Raw genomic sequence first — 18,902 nt, 5'->3', positions numbered from 1 at the left:
CTCCAATACCTTGACTTTGTTATCCTTAAGCCATTTTGACACAACTTTGTAAGTATACTTGGGGTCGTTGTCCATTTGGAAGACCCATTTGCGACCAAGCTTTAACTTCCTGCCTGATGTCTTGAGATGTTGCTTCAATATATCCACATAATTTTCCTACCTCATGATGCCATCTATTTTGTGAAGTGCACCAGTCCTTCCTGCAGCAAAGCACACCCACAACATGATGCTGCCAACCCCGTGCTTCACGGTTGGGATGGTGTTCTTCTGCTTGCAAGCCTCCCCCTTTTTCCTCCAAACATAACGGTGGTCATTATGGCCAAACAGTTCTAGTTTTGTTTCATCAATCAGAGGACATTTCTCCAAAAAGTACGATCTTTGTCCTCATGTGCAGTAGCAAACCGTAGTCTGGCTTTTTTATGGCGGTTTTGTAGCAGTGGCTTCTTCCTTGCTGAGCGGCCTTTCAAGATATGTTGATATAGGACTCGTTTTACTGTGGATATAGATACTTTTGTACCTGTTTCCTCCAGCATCTTCACAAGGTCCTTTGCTGTTGTTCTGGGATTGATTTGCACTTTTTGCTCCAAAGTACGTTCATCTCTAGGAGACAGAACACGTCTCCTTCCTGAGTGGTATGACGGCTGCGTTGTCCCATGGTGTTTATACTTGCGTACTATTGTTTGTACAGATGAACCTGGTACCTTCAGGAGTTTGGAAATTGCTCCCAAGGTTGAACCAGACAAGGTAGGCCTTGAAATATATCCACAGGTACACCTCCAATTGACTCAAATGATGTCAATTATCCTATCAGGATCTTCTAAAGCCATGACATAATTTTCTGGAATGTTTCTGAAATTTTCCAAGTGGTTTAAAGGCACAGTCAACTTAGTGTTGAAAAACTAGTTTAAATGACTCCAACCTAGGTGTATGTAAACTTCAAACTTCAACTGTATATGGGTGTGTGTGTATTTATATGTATGTGTACAGTGTGCATGTGTGTTATATATATATATATATATTTATATATTTACAAAAAATATATGGGGTATTGGAAATAATGCAGACAATTACATTAATGGAAGCTACAATCTATCTGCAATATTAAAGCTGATCTACCCACTACATTTTTTTCAAATACTAATAAATAAATAAAAGACAGTACACATATTTTTCCAGTTTTTTTCAGACACCCCGCGTTAAAGCTAGTTAAGGAGGGAAAGTATTACTTTGCAGCCTGAATGGATGATGCTTAATGTACGAGCCATCCACGGCGGACACAAGTGTATTACCGGCTGGGCACATCATTCCTACACGATAGTGTAGATCTAGCGCCCACTATCAGCTGCCTAGGCTTATGTTGTGGGCACATTTGCTATTTAATGCTGTTTTTTTGTGATCTGTAGCCTAGAGGTGAAAATGCAATGGAAACCATTTGCTTGTATTTTTTATTTGGTACATGGGATTTTAACCACAAAAGTTATTTTTATGTGCATTGCATCATCACACACAGCTTTTTATTCACAACAAGTCAATTTGGTGGAAAAATGCAAATTGGCATATTGTTTTTAAGCAGATTTTAGGATAATTTCATGGAAATCTGTCGCAAGTTGGATGGAAACCTAGCTATAGAGTATCATATAATGGTGGAGAAAGAGTGGAAGGGGTTGCGCTGCTACTCAATAACATTTCCCAATGTTTACTTTCCAAGGTCAGCCATTTGTATGTTGAAATCTGTATTGGCTAAATGTTGTTGTGGTGACCCTACATGCAGAAAACACAGGTAACTTTAAACTAAAACTGAACGTTTTTTAACTTGAATTTACAGCAGATGGCAGAGACTCATGTGGGATAGAGTTGAGGTTTTGCTTCATGGTCCTTAAAGGCTATGGCCTTCTTGTATGTAAGTGAGGATTTTGCCATGATCTCTCGACTAAAGACGGCTCTCATCAATTCCAACACCTTTTTGGGAGGGTTCTTGCCTGAGCCTTACCACAAAGTTTTTGAAATTTGGATTTTGGAGCCCTCTTCCAGTTCAACCTATAGAAAACACAAAGGCACATCATAATTTCAGGCAATAGTGGTCACTTTTCCAATCATGAGATGTGATATGCAAGGATAAATGTATCCTTGTTAATGTTTTTAAACATGTGTTTATGTCATTCACAAAGGAGGACAATTTCATTCTGCGTTAAGAAAAGTGAGAGATGCTTTTCCCTTTCCAGCCTAAACTCCTGCACTTCTTTGAGAAGCATTGGAAGCTCTACAAAACATAATTGTTAGATTTAGTACTAAATACACATGAAAGGCCATTTCAACTGGGGAACACATTGCTTTTTTGGAGAAACAGCCTCATAAATGAAGGACTTTAAGGACATTATATTCATTATCCACCCTAGTGATTCAAGATGGACATGTATCTCATCAGTACATTTCCATCATGTCATTCTCAACATATCCCTAACAATAGCAAAGTTACAATCTTTCCCTTTATTTACACTGTCTGTGTGAACTTTCGTTGGAGTCCTGTATCGCCATGACTATGACAGGCTAGCTTGATTGGAGCTAACATTAGCCGATGTTAGCTTCTATGCCAATAGAGATTTGTAAATGAATTAAACTTTCAAAAAATCATAAAAAAAGAACAACAATAATATCATTACACTCCGTTTAACTTGGTGTTTTATATCATATGCTTTATAACTCGCTCACCATGAAGATAAGGTTTAAAATGTGTTTATCTGGTGCTTCTCTCTTCAATTTTCAGTTGGCTCTCTCAATCAACTGGCAAGAGCCACTATAGAGTGAGTGCACAAGAAGCAAGTGTTGTCAACTATTTTTCAGGGAAAATCACTATTTGCTGTTTGATTTGTCGCTAGAAGTCACTAGAATATGTTTTGCCAGAGCTGCGATGACCACAGCGCCAATTTAACTTGCTGTGGCACAGCTGCCATTAAAACCATATAAACTCTTGGTGCCAAAACTCTCCAAATACAGCCTGAAAAGTAGCCAATAAAGGTTGCCGAATGGGGTTTGAAAATTTGCTAAATATAGCGACAAAGTTGGCAACAAATTTGGCAACACTGCGTAAACTAAGCACTAGAGTGAGCTGCTCCCTCTGTGGGCCGAAACAAGCATAACATCCATAGACTATAAATACATGATTTCAAAATGCCAAAGATTAGGCTACTGTACTATATACAGTACCTTCAGAAAATATTTATACCTCTTAACCTATTCCACGTTCGTTTTGTTGCGTTACAGTCTGATTTCAAAATTGATTAAATAGATGTTTTTCTCACCCTTCTACTGTACACACAATACTCCATAATGACAAAATGAAACATGTTTTTAGAAATGTTTGCAAATATATTGAAAATAAAATACACAAAAATGTACGTAAGTATTCACATCCCTGAATCAATACTTTGTAGAAGCACATTTGGCAGTGATTACAGCTGTGAGTCTTTATGGGTAAGTTTCAAAGAACTTTCCACACCTGGATTGTGCAAGATTTGCCCATTATTCTTTTCAAAATTCTTCAAGCTCTGTCAAAATGGTTGTTGATCATTGCTAGACAACCATTTTCAAGTCTTGTCATAGATTTCCAAGTATATTTCAGTCAAAACTGTAACTTGGCTACACAGGAACATTCACTATCTTCTTGGTAAGCAACTCCAGTGGACATTTGGCCTTGTGTTTTAGGTTATTGTCCTGCTGAAAGGTGAAATCATCTCCCAGTGTCTAGTGGAAAGCAAACTGAACCCGGTTTTCCTCTAGGAATTTGCCTTTTTATCCTGAAAAACTGGCCAGTCCTTTACAATTACAAGCATACCCATAACATGATGCAGCTACCACTATGCTTGAAAATATGGAGAGTGGTACTCAGTAATGTGTTATATTGGATTTCCCCCAAACGTAACACTTTGTATTCAGGACAATATTACTTTAGTGCCTTATTGCCCTTATTGCAAACAGGATGCATGTTTGGGAGTTTTTTAAATTCTGTACAGGCTTTCTTCTTTTCACTCTGCCAGTTAGGTTAGTATTGTGGAGTAACTAGAATGTTGTTGATTCATCCTCAGATTTTTCCTATCATAGCTTTTAAACTGTAACTATATCTTTGTAGTTACTAGGTGTATTAATAACTTCACAATGCTCAAAGGGATATTCAATGTCTGCTCAATAGGTGCCCTTATTTGCGAGGCATTGGAAAACCTCCCTAGTCTTTGTGGTAGAATCTGTGTTTGAAATGCACTGCTCAACTAAGCACAAGAACGAGGGGTCCAGAGATGAGGTAGTCATTCAAAAATCATATTAAACACTATTATTGCACATCGAGTGAGTCCATGCAACTTATTATGTGACTTGTTAAGCAAATGTTTACTTCTGAACTTATGTAGGCATACCATAACAAAGGGGTTGAATACGTATTGACTGAAGACATTTCAGCTTTCATTTTTAATTAATTTGTTAAAAGAAAATTGAAAAACAAAATTCCACTTTGACATTATGGGGTATTGTGTGTAGGCTAATGACAAAAAATATATCAATTTTATCAATTTTAAATTCAGGCTGTAACACAACAAAATGTGGGAAAGGTCAAGGGGTGTGAATACTTTCTGAATCTCCCATTCTCCCATGTTTCTGGTTGGCAATACAGGGGACCCAAACATGAGCAAAAAACTGTATTACCGTTTTTCACAGCAACTATTTCCCCTTTTCTTTGATGTTACAGACAAACTTGGACCAACAATAGTAGCCTAATAATAGAGGCCTGACTTTATCAGAAACTTGCTCACAGATGTATATAAACACATCAATACCAGCCAACCTCTTTTGACCTCGGTGGGTCTATTTATGTAAGGGGAGTGTGTACACTTATTACTATGACATTATTAACGGGGTTGCAACAATCACTATCGAGTTCCAAACTACCTCTGGAAGCAACGTCAGCACAAGAACTGTTTCGTCTTGAGCTTCATGAAATGGGTTTCCATGGCCGAGCAGCCACACACAAGCCTAAGATCACCATGCGCAATACCAAGCGTCGGCTGGAGTGGTGTAAAGCTTGCCGCCATTGGACTCTGGAGCAGTGGAAACGCGTTCTCTGGAGTGATGAATCACGCTTCAACATCTGGAAGTCCGATGGACCAATCTGGGTTTGGCGGATGCCGGGAGAACGCTACCTGCCCCAATGCATAGCGTCAACTGTAAAGTTTGGTGGAGGAGGAATAATGGTCTGGGGCTGTTTTTCATGGTTCGTACTAGGCCCCTTAGTTCCAGTGAAGGGAAATCTTAACGCTACAGCATACAATGACATTCTAGGTGATTCTGTCTTTCCAACTTTGTGCCAACAGTTTGGGGAAGGCCCTTTTCTGTTTCAGCATGACAATGCCCCCGTGCATAAAGCAAGGTCCATACAGACATGGTTTGTCGAGGTGGGTGTGGAAGAACTTGACTTGCCTGCACAGAGCCCTGAACACCTTTGGGATAAATTGGAACACCGACTGTGAGCCAGGCCTAATAGCCCAACATCATTGCCTGACCTCACTAATGCTTGTGGCTGAATAGAAGCAAATCCCCGCAGCAATGTTACAAGATCAAATCAAATCAAACTTTATTTGCCACATGCGCCGAATACAACAAGTGTAGACTTTACCGTGAAATGCTTTACAAGCTCTTAACCAACAGTGCAGTTCAAGAAGAAGAAAATATTTACCAAGTAGACTAAAATATAACACAATAAGAATAACAATAACGAGGCTGTATACAGGGGGCACCAGTACCGAGTCAGTGTGCGTGGGGTACAGGCTAGATGAAGTAATCTGTACATGTAGGTTGGGGCGAAGTGACTATGCATAGGTAACAAACAAACAGCGAGTAGCAGCAGAGTACAAGAGGGAGGGGGGGGGGGAGTTCAATGTAAATTGTGCGGTGGCGATATTTATGAATTGTTCAGCAGTCTAATTACTTGGGGGTAGAAGCTGTTGAGGAGCCTTTTGGTCCTAGGGGGAAAGCCTTCCCAGAAAAGGGGAGGCTGTTATAGCAGCAAAGGGGGGGAACAACTCCATATTAATGCCCATGATTCTGGAATGAGATGTTTGACGAACAGGTGTCCATATACTTTTGGTTATGTAGTGTATGAGTAGATTTTTTTAAGGATTTGCATAACTTCAAAATAAGTCATATAAAAAGTAGCTCTTCAATCCATTCAATTTGAGTTGAGACATGTTGCTGGATCTACACATGTTTTGAGACACGGGCAATGTTATGCAATTTATTTAATTTAGGAAATATTTCAATAACAGATGCTGTATAATAAGCAGAAAAGGGCAAAGAAGTTGAACAACAATGATGACAATGAAGCACAATGTTCTTCATTGAAAAAAGCACATTTATGATAGGTATGCAAGAGAGCTACTAAAAACTCACTATAGGAATACTATAGAGATTTTGATTCATGATAATACTATACAAGTACTATTGAGTATTATTACAGAAAACATCTGGCAGGAAATCTTATAAGAATATTATATAGGGAGCGAGATATTATAGGACGCTATAAGCCCACTATAGGTTACTATAGAAATCCTATAGGAATACTGTAGTTATTTTCTGTAAGGGGGGGGAGGGCACAGAATATTCTCGTCCTAGTCCATTGTGAATTGATACTACAGTTTATTAAATAGCAAATAGCACAGGCTACAGTAACGCGCAGTAAGCAATGGAGTGTTGACAGTCAACATTGTTGAAATTGGCTTCAACGAGTATGTCTTTACGCATCATACTTCTCAACAAAAGGATACTAGGCTCCTGTAAATTGTATTGCATGTGTGAGGCACATTCTCAATAAGCAAGATATAGCCTAGGCCTACCGTTGATATGGACTTATACAGTAGGACTGAATCATTTCGATATTTTCGATGGACTGTTTCTTAGGTAAATGGACAAGAGACACTTTTTGGAAATAGGGATGGATACAAGCCGAATGGAGTATGTACAGCAGGTAGGCCTATTTTCATTGTGAATAATGCCAAAGAATGATGGCAAAATCCTCATGAGTAGACCATTTAGAAACCGGTAAACAGTTTTTTTTTTAAATAGTCCATCTGTAGATGCTCTACAGACTATCAGTAACATTTCAGCTAACTATCTACTAACCCTAGCCCTAACCTGAACCCTTATCCTAATCCTAAATTTAACCCTAGCCCTAACCCTTATTCTAAACCTAACCCTAACCGTAACCTTAGCAAGCAGTTGCTTATTAACAGATAGAGCATCTACAGATGGACTATCCGGACTATCCAAATAAAGTGTAACCTAGAAATATTTTATCGATAGGCTCCTTGGCTAATGCATGGCCAGGATAAGATATACACGCAACGTATTGCTGTTGAAACAGCTTTCGTTGTAATAGGCCTAGGGTAAGGGTAGCCTACTGACAACTTGTTTTCTAATCACATGAAACAGAAAACAAGCAATTGTAACAGAGGAATAACTTAAATGTTTCTAAATAGGGTCAGCGGTATCAGTCATCTTTCATACCATGATGGTCTTATGGACATGTAGCATACATGATGAGTTTTGCGCATATCCAAAATAATAACAGTAGCTGGCTAAAATAATTTGTCCACTCACATTTTGTGCTTGACATTGGCGCTGGCTTAACGGCAGCCGGAAATAGAGCCCGTGGTGTAAATCCATGCCACTGTATGGAAGTGCGTACCAATGTCTTTTTTTTTCTGCGCACCGCACTTTCCACTTCATTCAAGCCACAGCCCCTGAATGAATAGCTGCTCGGTTTGCAGCATAATGAACTTTGAGCGTTCCTGTCAGCGGTGTTGGCTCGCCACCAGGCAGTTAAACAGTATGTGAGGTCTGTATGGTGCATATACACACCGTGGGTGGGCCAAGCTCGTCAAACTCACGATGCTAACGGCTAAAGCTGTGCTGTACCGTTAGAAGCTATCGGTTGCAACAGGCAGACGCTAGGCCCAATGTTTGCCCTTAGCATACAATGCTATTTGCTAACTATCTGAGAACCACTTAGGCAGTATAGTCTGTGTTGGTTCACTGGATGTGTAAAAGGAAAACTGAAAGTGGTAAATGTTCCTTAGTTTAAGTGTATGTTAACTAGCAACTCTACCTTTGTTTTGTGTACAGGTAGTTCCCAGTAATCTAGCAAATCTCACGTAGTTATCAATACAGGTGTTTGTTACCTAGATGTTACCTACTACAGATGTTACCTCGTAACTTAGTAACTTTTTCTACTGTAATGTTTTCTTAGCTCAGTACAGGTGTGTGTTAGCAACAACCTTTTTTTGTTGTTGTTTTTTTACAGGATCTCTCAATACAGGTAGATGTTACCTAGCAACTATCACTTAGTTTCCAGTAGCCTACATGTAGATGTTACCTAGCAACTGTTTCTTGTATGCCTATAGGCTATATCCTGGTGTGGAATTGGAAAATCCTACTGGAAAATCCGAGAAGTTCACCTTTAAAACACGTATTTACATGTGAAAATGATTTCACAGCGTTCCCCCCACCGTATTACACCAACAAACACTGTAAAGCAATATATTGTCGATTCTGTGCAAGGAAAATCTCTGTGACTGAGCCACTTTTCCAGCCAGACAAGACAGCCAGACAAGATGCACCCAATTTGAAGAGTTTCTGCAATGGCCGTAAATGTAATAAGTGCAGTTACTGGTTCCATTCTTTCTGCCATCTTTTTAATTTGATTCATATTCATGATTGAGATTTCAATCTCCCAGTTAGGAGCATATGTATTGGGGCAAAGAAATGGACCGGTTCTGTTTATTTCACATCTTGCCATTCAGACGCTGAGGAATCTTGGGTTGCCTCCAAAATGGCAACCTCTTCCGTATATAGTGTGTGTGTATGGGGGGGGGGGGGGGGGGGGGGGGGGGTAAATAGCGTGTGTCAAAGGGGAAGGGGTAGATTCTGGTTGAAGAGGATTTGAAGTGGTTTGGGGGGATTTCAGTATAATCTGGTGGATTCCTTTGGAGTTGGGGGTAAACCGTGCTGTGTGTATGTGGTACTAGGCAGGAGGGTCAGGTAAAGGGGCTGTATGTGGGGGCGTAGGGGGTCAGTGGTAGGGGTTAGAATCTGATGAGGTAGTGTTTTTTATGGGTGGAGGTTGATATAGCCTGGTGGATTTTTGTGAAGCTTGGCGGGAGGGGGGTGGTACTTTTGAGTGTGTATTGAAGAGGAAGTGTGTGTGTTTGTTGGTGTGGTTGTGTGCGGGTGTGCACAACCATGTGTATTTGCCTGTATGTATTTGTGCGTGTACACGTGCATGTACATTCATGTGTGTGGATGAGGAGGTGCACCCCCACAACACGGGCTGCAGGGTCTGGTAGTGCATGGCGGGGGAAAATGGGGGGGGGGGGGGTGCATTGTTAGGGAATCCAAAGACGGCGTAATTAAGCCCAATGGATCCCAGATGGCTGGCTGTCAGTGACGTGAGAAGAGGGACGAGCCCCTAATGGGAACCAGACGCCCGCCGAAACGCTTTGAACTGGTGGCCGGAGAGAGAGAGAGAGAGAGAGAGAGAGAGGGAAAGAGAGAGGGGAGAAAGAGGAGGGAGGGAGAGGGGGAGGAGGGTGGAGGCAGAGAATGGGGGAGAGAGAAGGAGGAAGGAGAGAGGAGGAGGCAGGGACGGAGGGGTTGACAGAGAGGGGGGATGGAGAGAGAAAGAGAGAAGGAGATGGTGGGGGAGAGAAAGAAGTAGCGAGAGGAATCACAGCATGGGCCGTGTGTGCTAGCTTAAATCACTAGCGGCAGCAGCAATGGGAGGAAGAGGAAGAAGGGAAGAACAAGGGAAGCGGTCCCAGAAGATGAAAATAGAGAGTCTGTGCTGGCATCATCGACAAATACTCCCCTCTGGACATCACTCTCTCTTGGTCCTGATGGTTTTCATCTGTTTGGTAGCACTTTACATAAACTACATGCCAACAAGGGCAACTTTAACTACTTTGGTAACCACGGTAACCAGAATGTATCCTAGTAGGTACTCAAGTGTACCTTGCAACTGCATATAAGATACATAAAGCAATTATTACATTTCAAGGAAGAGGCCAAATGTTATTTTTAATTAAGTTTAGTGACTGTGTTTAAACACGAAATGTTATCAAACAGAGATATGTAAATGATGTGTAACTATCGTTCGGCTACAAGGTATCTGTGCGACTTGATGTAATGTTTGTCCATCTATTATGTGAGGCTGGATTTAGAGCACCATGTGGTTCGCATTTCAAATTTCATCTGCTTTTAATTAAAAAATGTTATATACAGTATATATATTTAACCTTTATTTAACTACGCAAATCAGTTACGAACAAATTCTTAAAAACAATGACGGCCTACCCCGGCCGACGCTGGGCCAATTGTGCGCCGCCCTAGGGGACTCCCAATCACAGCCCGTTGTAACACAGCCTGAATTCAAACAAGGGTGTCGGTAGGGACGCCTCTAGCACTGAGATGCGGTGCCTTAGACCGCTGCGCCACTCGGGACATTGTGTCCCTAGGAGTTTGTTGAAACGGTTCAGACAATTGGACTGATCAATGGTAGCCTGGTTCTGGATTTATTTGTGCTGTTTCGCAATGACCATAGGTGTTGGCAAGACCACACAAACTGATCTGTTAGATCTGTGGAACATGGGGTTTAATTTGACAATGTCTCTTCAAAATGTTACCCAATGTGACTTGGTAGTCAGTGATTTATTTGTGAATTGCCTTGTCATGTGGTCATACACATACTGTACATCTCTCCCAACCAAAAATGTTACATCACACGTTTCTCTTCAAGAGCATGTCATATACAGTAAGCAATAAAGCACAGCATGTTTTGTGTGTCATGAGAGGCTAGGGTGTGAAATAGGGTCCAGATTTTCATATCGTCATACCGTCCTTCTTTCATCTCAGGATTTACGGTATTACCGGTTTAGTACACAAGGGGGCACCAGAAAACCTAGCAGAAAGGCAGAGAACGGAGAGGAAGAAAAAAGTCAAGGAAATCAAGATAGCGACTTTGCTTTCTCAAACACGTCAGAAACTAACACAATATGATGTCCCGTCACCTTATTAACTCAGCTACGTACCTAGATAGCAAGTTAAACTCGGGGTCGTGTTAACACATAACACATTCTGCGTTTTTCTCGACCAGAAAAATATATGAAACGCATAAGAATTATCTTGCTGTGTTTTCTAAACACCGATCTAAAATGCTTCTTATTGTAATTTCTGCTCGGCATCAGACTCACTTTGTGCTTCAGCTGCACTTCTAAACTCGGATGAGAATTCACAACTGGCGTTCTATCAGCAGACAGAGCTCAGACTGATGTGTAGCTTCTTTTCTCTGGTACTTTTCTCAGTGTAGCCAGCCTATTTTTCTCAGGTAAAACGCTAAATAAAATGTACGCAAAACATTAGGAAATGTAGCTGGCTACATTCTTTCTATGATAAGCTTAAACATTAGACATATGAAGGCCATGCATAGTTTTTGACAAAAAAAGACCTTGCATTTTTCATTGTAAGCTCATCTACTTGTGTGGTTGCCAGCCAAATAGCATTGCACTTCTTTTGTCAGCTGATGGAAATGAAGCTACACTGCTCAAAAAAATAAAGGGAACACTTAAACAACACAATGTAACTCCAAGTCAATCACACTTCTGTGAAATCAAACTGTCCAATTAGGAAGCAACACTGATTGACAATAAATTTCACATGCTGTTGTGCAAATGGAATAGACAAAAGGTGGAAATTATAGGCAATTAGCAAGACACCCCCAAAAAAGGAGTGATTCTGCAGGTGGTGACCACAGACCACTTCTCAGTTCCTATGCTTCCTGGCTGATGTTTTGGTCACTTTTGAATGCTGGCGGTGCTCTCACTCTAGTGGTAGCATGAGACGGAGTCTACAACCCACACAAGTGGCTCAGGTAGTGCAGTTCATCCAGGATGGCACATCAATGCGAGCTGTGGCAAAAAGGTTTGCTGTGTCTGTCAGCGTAGTGTCCAGAGCATGGAGGCACTACCAGGAGACAGGCCAGTACATCAGGAGACGTGGAGGAGGCCGTAGGAGGGCAACAACCCAGCAGCAGGACCTCTACCTCCGCCTTTGTGCAAGGAGGTGCACTGCCAGAGCCCTGCAAAATGACCTCCAGCAGGCCACAAATGTGCATGTGTCTGCTCAAACGGTCAGAAACAGACTCCATGAGGGTGGTATGAGGGCCCGACGTCCACAGGTGGGGGTTGTGCTTACAGCCCAGCACCGTGCAGGACGTTTGGCATTTGCCAGAGAACACCAAGATTGGCAAATTCGCCACTGGCGCCCTGTGCTCTTCACAAATGAAAGCAGGTTCACACTGAGCACATGAGCACATGTGACAGACGTGCCAGAGTCTGGAGACGCCGTGGAGAACGTTCTGCTGCCTGCAACATCCTCCAGCATGACCGGTTTGGCGGTGGGTCAGTCATGGTGTGTGGTGGCATTTCTTTGTGGGGCCGCACAGCCCTCCATGTGCTCGCCAGAGGTAGCCTGACTGCCATTAGGTACCGAGATGAGATCCTCAGACCCCTTGTGAGACCATATGCTGACACATGCACATTTGTGGCCTGCTGGAGGTCATTTTGCAGGGCTCTGGCAGTGCACCCCCTTGCACAAGGCGAAGGTAGCGGTCCTGCTGCTGGGTTGTTGCCCTCCTACGGCCTCCTCCACGTCTCCTGATGTACTGGCCTGTCTCCTGGTAGCGCCCCCATGCTCTGGACACTATGCTGACAGACACAGCAAACCTTTTTGCCACAGCTCGCATTGATGTGCCATCCTGGATGAACTGCACTACCTGAGCCACTTGTGTGGGTTGTAGACTCCGTCTCATGCTACCACTAGAGTGAGAGCACCGCCAGCATTCAAAAGTGACCAAAACATCAGCCAGGAAGCATAGGAACTGAGAAGTGGTCTGTGGTCACCACCTGCAGAATCACTCCTTTTTGGGGGGTGTCTTGATAATTGCCTATAATTTCCACCTTTTGTCTATTCCATTTGCACAACAGCATGTGAAATTTATTGTCAATCAGTGTTGCTTCCTAAGTGGACAGTTTGATTTCATAGAAGTGTGATTGACTTGGAGTTACATTGTGTTGTTTAAGTGTTCCTTTTATTTTTTTGAGCAGTGTATATTATGCATATTATGTAACTTATTTTTCGTGAAGGAAAACTATAGACTATAGTTGCACGTCCCTGATCACTCTATTGAAGCAGAAAAACACTGTTGACTTTCAATATAAAATATGACCCCTGTGACACAGCTTTACTCACCTGCCCCCTGCTATTTACCAACAAACACGTGACCGGCTCAACTGTGCTGGTGAACTAAGTACGCTTCGTAACGTAAAATAATAATAATAATAATGTGACAGGTGAAATAAGAACTCGATCTGCTTCATCTCCTAATGAATTGCACAAGTTGACTGCAGGTATTTACTTCAAAAATACCTACAAATATTCAAATGTATTGAAAAACTTCAAAGATATAGTTACAACGGTATTGACGATATTGAAAAACCGTCCCGTGGCTATTTCCAAATACCCCGGTATAGGGTATATATGGTACAGTTGAAGTCGGAAGTTTACATACACCTTAGCCAAATACATTTAAACTCAGTTTTTCACAATTCCTGACATTTAATCCTAGTAAAAATTCCCTGTCTTCGGTCAGTTAGGATTACCACTTTATTTTAAGAATGTGAAATGTCAGAATGATAGTAGAGAGAATGATTTATTTCAGCTTTTATTTCTTTCATCACATTCCCAGTGGGTCAGAAGTTTACATACACTCAATTAGTATTTGGTAGCATTGCCTTTAAATTGTTTAATTTGGGTCAAACGTTTTGGGTAGCCTCCCACAAGCTTTCCACAATAAGTTGGGTGAATTTTGGCCCATTCCTCCTGACAGAGCTGGTGTAACTGAGTCAGGTTTGGTGGCCTCCTTGCTCCCACACGCTTTTTCAGTTCTGCCCACAAGTTTTCTTTGGGATTGAGGTCAGGGCTTTGTGATGGCCACTCCAATATCTTGACTTTGTGGTCCTTAGGCCATTTTGCCACATCTTTGGAAGTATGCTTGGGGTCATTGTCCATTTGGAAGACCCATTTGCGACCAAGCTTTAACTTCCTGACTGATGTCTTGATGTTGCTTCAATATATCCACATAATTTTCCTCCCTCATGTAGCCATCTATTTTGTGAAGTGCACCAGTCCCTCCTGCAGCAAAGCACACCCACAACATGATGCTGCCACCCCCGTGCTTCACGGTTGGGATGGTATTCTTCGGCTTGCAAGCCTCCCCCCTTTTTCCTCCAAACAGAACGATGGTCATTATGGCCAAACAGTTCTATTTTTGTTTCATCAGACCAGAAAGTACGATGTTTGTCCCCATGTGCAGTTGCAAACCGTAGTCTGGCTTTTTTATGGCAGTTTTGAAGCAGTGGCTTCTTCCTTGCTGAGCGGCCTTTCAGGTTATGTCGATATAGGACTCGTTTTACTGTGGATATAGATACTTTTGTACCTGTTTCCTCCAGGATCTTCACAAGGTACTTTACTGTTGTTCTGGGATTGATTTGCACTTTTCGCTCCAAAGTACGTTCATCTCTAGGAGACAGAACGCATCTCCTTCCTGAGTGGTATGACGGCTACGTGGTCCCATGGTGTTTATACTTGCGTACTATTGCTTGTACAGATGAACGTGGTACCTTCAGGAGTTTGGAAATTGCTCCCAAGGATGAATCAGACTTGTGGAGGTCTACAATTTTTTTCTGATGTCTTGGCTGATTTCTTTAGATTTTCCCATGATGTCAAGCAAAGAGGCACTGAGTTTGAAGTTAGGCCTTGAAATACATCCACAGGTACACCTCCAATTGTATCAAATTATATCAATTAGCCTATCAGAAGCTTCTAAAGCCATGACATAATTTTCTGGAATTTTCCAAGCTGTTTAAAGGCACAGTCAACTTAGTGCATGTAAACTTCTGACCCACTGGAATTGTGATACAGTGATTAAGTGAAATAATTTCTGTTAACAATTGTTGGAAAATGTCTTGTGTCCTGCACAAAGTAGATGTCCTAACCGACTTGCCAAAACTATAGTTTGTTAACAAGAAATTTGTGGAGTTGTTGAAAAACGAGTTTTAATGACTCCAACCTAAGTGTATGTAAACTTCCGACTTCAACTGTATACCGCCCAAGCCTGGTGTGAAATGTACAGTCAGTTAAAGGGTCAAACACACATACAGTATGCTATTCTTTTGTGACCCTGAAGAATCGTGTTAAGCTCTTGCTAGCAACTACGTTCGTCTGTCACACAGGCTCAGAAATTACTTTCTCACGTGGATACATCCTCTCCTAATATCTAACTACTTTTCTTTGTGACACTTTCTATGAATACCCTGCATTATAGGCACATTTACTACGCCTTACGAGCTATGCTGTTTTAAATGATCTTGAGACGATTTAGGAAAACGTACTAGTGTGAGTGCTTGACATACAACAGCGTTGAAGACTTGAACGACTCGTTCTTGTCAATGGGTTTAATGGTCGGATTTCTCTCTCCTGTCTGTCTCCAGGACTGTGGTGATGCCGATTGCCCATGAGTTCTCTCCTGACATGGTGCTGGTCTCATCTGGTTTCGATGCCGTCAAGGGACATCCGGCGCAGCTGGGGGGCTACAAAGTGTCGGCCAAGTGTAAGCTCACTAAACACCTCGTCAGTTCCTCACTGAATCATATGCAGGGACACACATGCAGATAGACGTTTGAGCTTACGCACACACACATTCAAAAGTTCATGGGATCACACATTATGATATTTTATTGGGAGGTGACAGGCATAGTTGAGACTTAATGGAAATGTTTTTGTAAATACTAATCCTCTCCTAATATCTAAATACTTTATAACAATGCTTTATTTTATTACAGTACATTGCCTATTTATAGCTAGAGAGTTAGGGGAGTCAAAAATGTAACAATGGTAAAATAAACTTGCACAAATTGAGTAGCCTATGCTACAGTTTGTTTAAAGTAGTGTTCAATAATCACATGTTGGCAGCCATCTTTGATTCCTTGGTGTTTTCCCATGTCAAAGCAAATCAAAAGGATTGATGTAGCAAATTACTCAAATTGTTCTCTATTATTACTTTTATTGAAATTAGTTTTATAACCTGTGGCAATTTAAATACCATTCATTCAGATGGTTTATTTTCAAACATTTCACTTTTAGCTGGCACAATAAAAATCAAGCTAGCTGTCTTTACTGGTTCACCATTGACTCTAGCTCAGCCAATCCAAAACGTCTTGATTAGAATAGTTATAAAATAGAACGAAAATGTGATTGTGACGGTAAATTAATACCTTACTCTCCCTTCTATGGATCTTACAGGTTGAAATTAACCTTCTAAACTGTTCTAAGAGCAACCTATTTCTACCTCATCCTCACTATTTTAGGAGTTCTACTTCGTCAATCAGACTGTTCTTTATTTCACAGTTTTATTCAGTAGTTTCGTCTGTATTAGTTCCTGACAAAGAGCAAACAGGGTCAGTCTTGGCAGATTTGATGTTTATGTCTGTGAGCAGGAAGTCGCCCCACTGTGTATGATGATGTCATATCACTGAGTCTACTTTGTAAAAACAAGTTTTCACTTTGTCATTATGGGGCATTGTGTGTAGACGGGTGAGGAAAAAAATACGATTTTATCAATTTTGAATTCAAGCTCTAACACAAAAGGTGGAATAAATCAAGGGGTATACAGTGTCTTCAGAAAGTACTCATACCCCTTGACTTATTCCACATTATGTTCAAAATGAATTAAACATTTATAAAATAGTTTTTTTGTAACACAATACCCCATAATGACAAAGTGAAAACTTGTTTTTAGAAATTGTAGCAAATTTATAGAAAATGAAATACAGAAATATCTCATTTACATAATTATTCACACCTCTGAGTCAATACATGTTAGAATCACCTTTGGCAGCAATTACAGCTGTGCATCTTTCTGGGTAAGCCACTGAAAAGCTTTGCACACCTGGATTGTACAATTTTTGTCCATTCTTTTCAAAAAATGTCAAGTTCTGTCAAATTGATTGTTAATCATTGCTAGACAGCCATTTTCAAGTCTTGCCATAGATTTTTAAGCAGATTTAAGTCAAAACTGTAACTAGGCCACTCAGAAACATTCACTGTCTTCTTGGTAAGCAACTCCAATGTAGATTTGGCCTTGTGTTTTAGGTTTTTGTCCTGCTGAAAATTGAATTCATTTCCCAGTGTATGGTGGAAAGCAAACTGAACCAGGTTTTCCTTTAGGAATTTGCCTGTGCTTATCTTCATTCCGTTTCTTTTTTATCCTGAAAAACTCCCCAGTCCTTAATGATTACAAGCATATCCATAACATGATGCAGCCACCTCTATGCTTGAAGATATGGAGAGTTGTCACGATCGCCTTTCTGTGGAAGAGAGGACCAAGGCGCAGCGTGATATGAATACATCTTCCTTTTTAATGAGAGAAGATGAACACGAACGAAACACTTGTACAAAACTAACAAAACAATAAACGACCGTGAAGCTACAAACGAAAGTGCACACACAAGCTACTAACGTTAAACATAGACAATTACCCACAACCAGCCTAATGCCTATGGCTGCCTTAAATATGGCTCCCAATCAGAGACAACAATAGACAGCTGTCTCTGATTGAGAACCAAACCAGGCAACCATAGACTTTCCTAAACACCTACACTGAACACAACCCCATACACTCTACAAAACCCCCTATACAATACAAACACCCTCGACTAGACAAAAACACACAAACATCCCCCATGTCACACCCTGACCTAACTAAAATAATACAGTAAACAAAGATAACTAAGACCAGGGCGTGACAAGAGTGCTACTTAGTAACGTGTTGTATTGGATTTCCCCAAAACATAACACTTTGTATTCAGGACAAAAAGTGAATTGCTTTTGCCACATCTTTTGCAATATTACTTTAGGGCCTTGTCGGAAACAGGATACACGTTTAAGAATATTTTTTATTGTGTTCAGGCATCCTTCGTTTCACTCTGTCAATTAGGTTAGTATTGTGGAGTAACTACAATGTTGTTGATCCATCCTCAGTTTTCTCCTATCACAGCCCTTATAATGTAACTGTTTTAAAATCACCATTGGCTTCATGGTGAAATCATTGAGCGGTTTCCTTTCTTTTCCGGCAACGGCGTTAGGAAGGACCCCTGTTACTTTGTAGTGACTGGTTGTATTGATACACCATCAAAGTGTAATCAATAACTTCACCATGCTCAAAGGAATATTCAATATCTAATTTAAAATTTTTACCCATCTACCAATAGGTGCCCTTCTTTGCGAGGCATTGGGAAACTGCCCTGGTCTTTGTGGTTGAATCTGTGTTTGAAATTCACTGCTAGACTGAGGGACCTTACAGATAATTATATGTATGGGGTAGATGACCTAGTCATTCAAAAATCATGTTAAACACTATTGTTGCACAGAGTCCATGAAACTTATTATATGACTTGTTAAGCACCCTTTTTACTCCATAACTTATTTAGGCTTGACATAGCAAAGGGGTTGAATGCTTATTGACTCGAGACATTTCATCGTCTCATTTTTTATTAATTCTTAAAAATGTGTAAGAACATAATTCCACTTATGTGGTATTGTGTGTAGGCCAGTGACATACAATCTCAATTTAATACATTTTAAATTCAGGGTGTAACACAACAAAATGTGGAAAAAGTCAAGGGGTGTGAATACAGAACTTTCTGAAGGCACTTTACTTTTTTAAAAAAACAGCACATTTCAGCATTACAGCT

The 18,902-nt window shown here is 40.9% G+C and overlaps 1 protein-coding gene across 1 annotated transcript in view; it reads left to right on the top strand.

The window, feature by feature from the left end:
* The window catches only part of LOC129841220 (histone deacetylase 7-like), a 100,821-nt gene that overhangs the window by 69,267 nt on the left and 12,652 nt on the right, over positions 1 to 18,902 (top strand). The window contains exon 21 of the mRNA XM_055909385.1: positions 15,642 to 15,760. Within this exon, the coding sequence (XP_055765360.1) occupies positions 15,642 to 15,760 (119 nt within the window). The remainder of the gene's footprint in view (positions 1 to 15,641; positions 15,761 to 18,902) is intronic.

This window comes from Salvelinus fontinalis, chromosome 3 (assembly GCF_029448725.1).
Source record: "Salvelinus fontinalis isolate EN_2023a chromosome 3, ASM2944872v1, whole genome shotgun sequence".
Taxonomy (NCBI): domain Eukaryota; kingdom Metazoa; phylum Chordata; class Actinopteri; order Salmoniformes; family Salmonidae; genus Salvelinus; species Salvelinus fontinalis.
The sequence above is the reverse complement of the archived record's forward strand: the minus strand, read 5'-3'. Positions and strand labels throughout refer to the sequence as shown.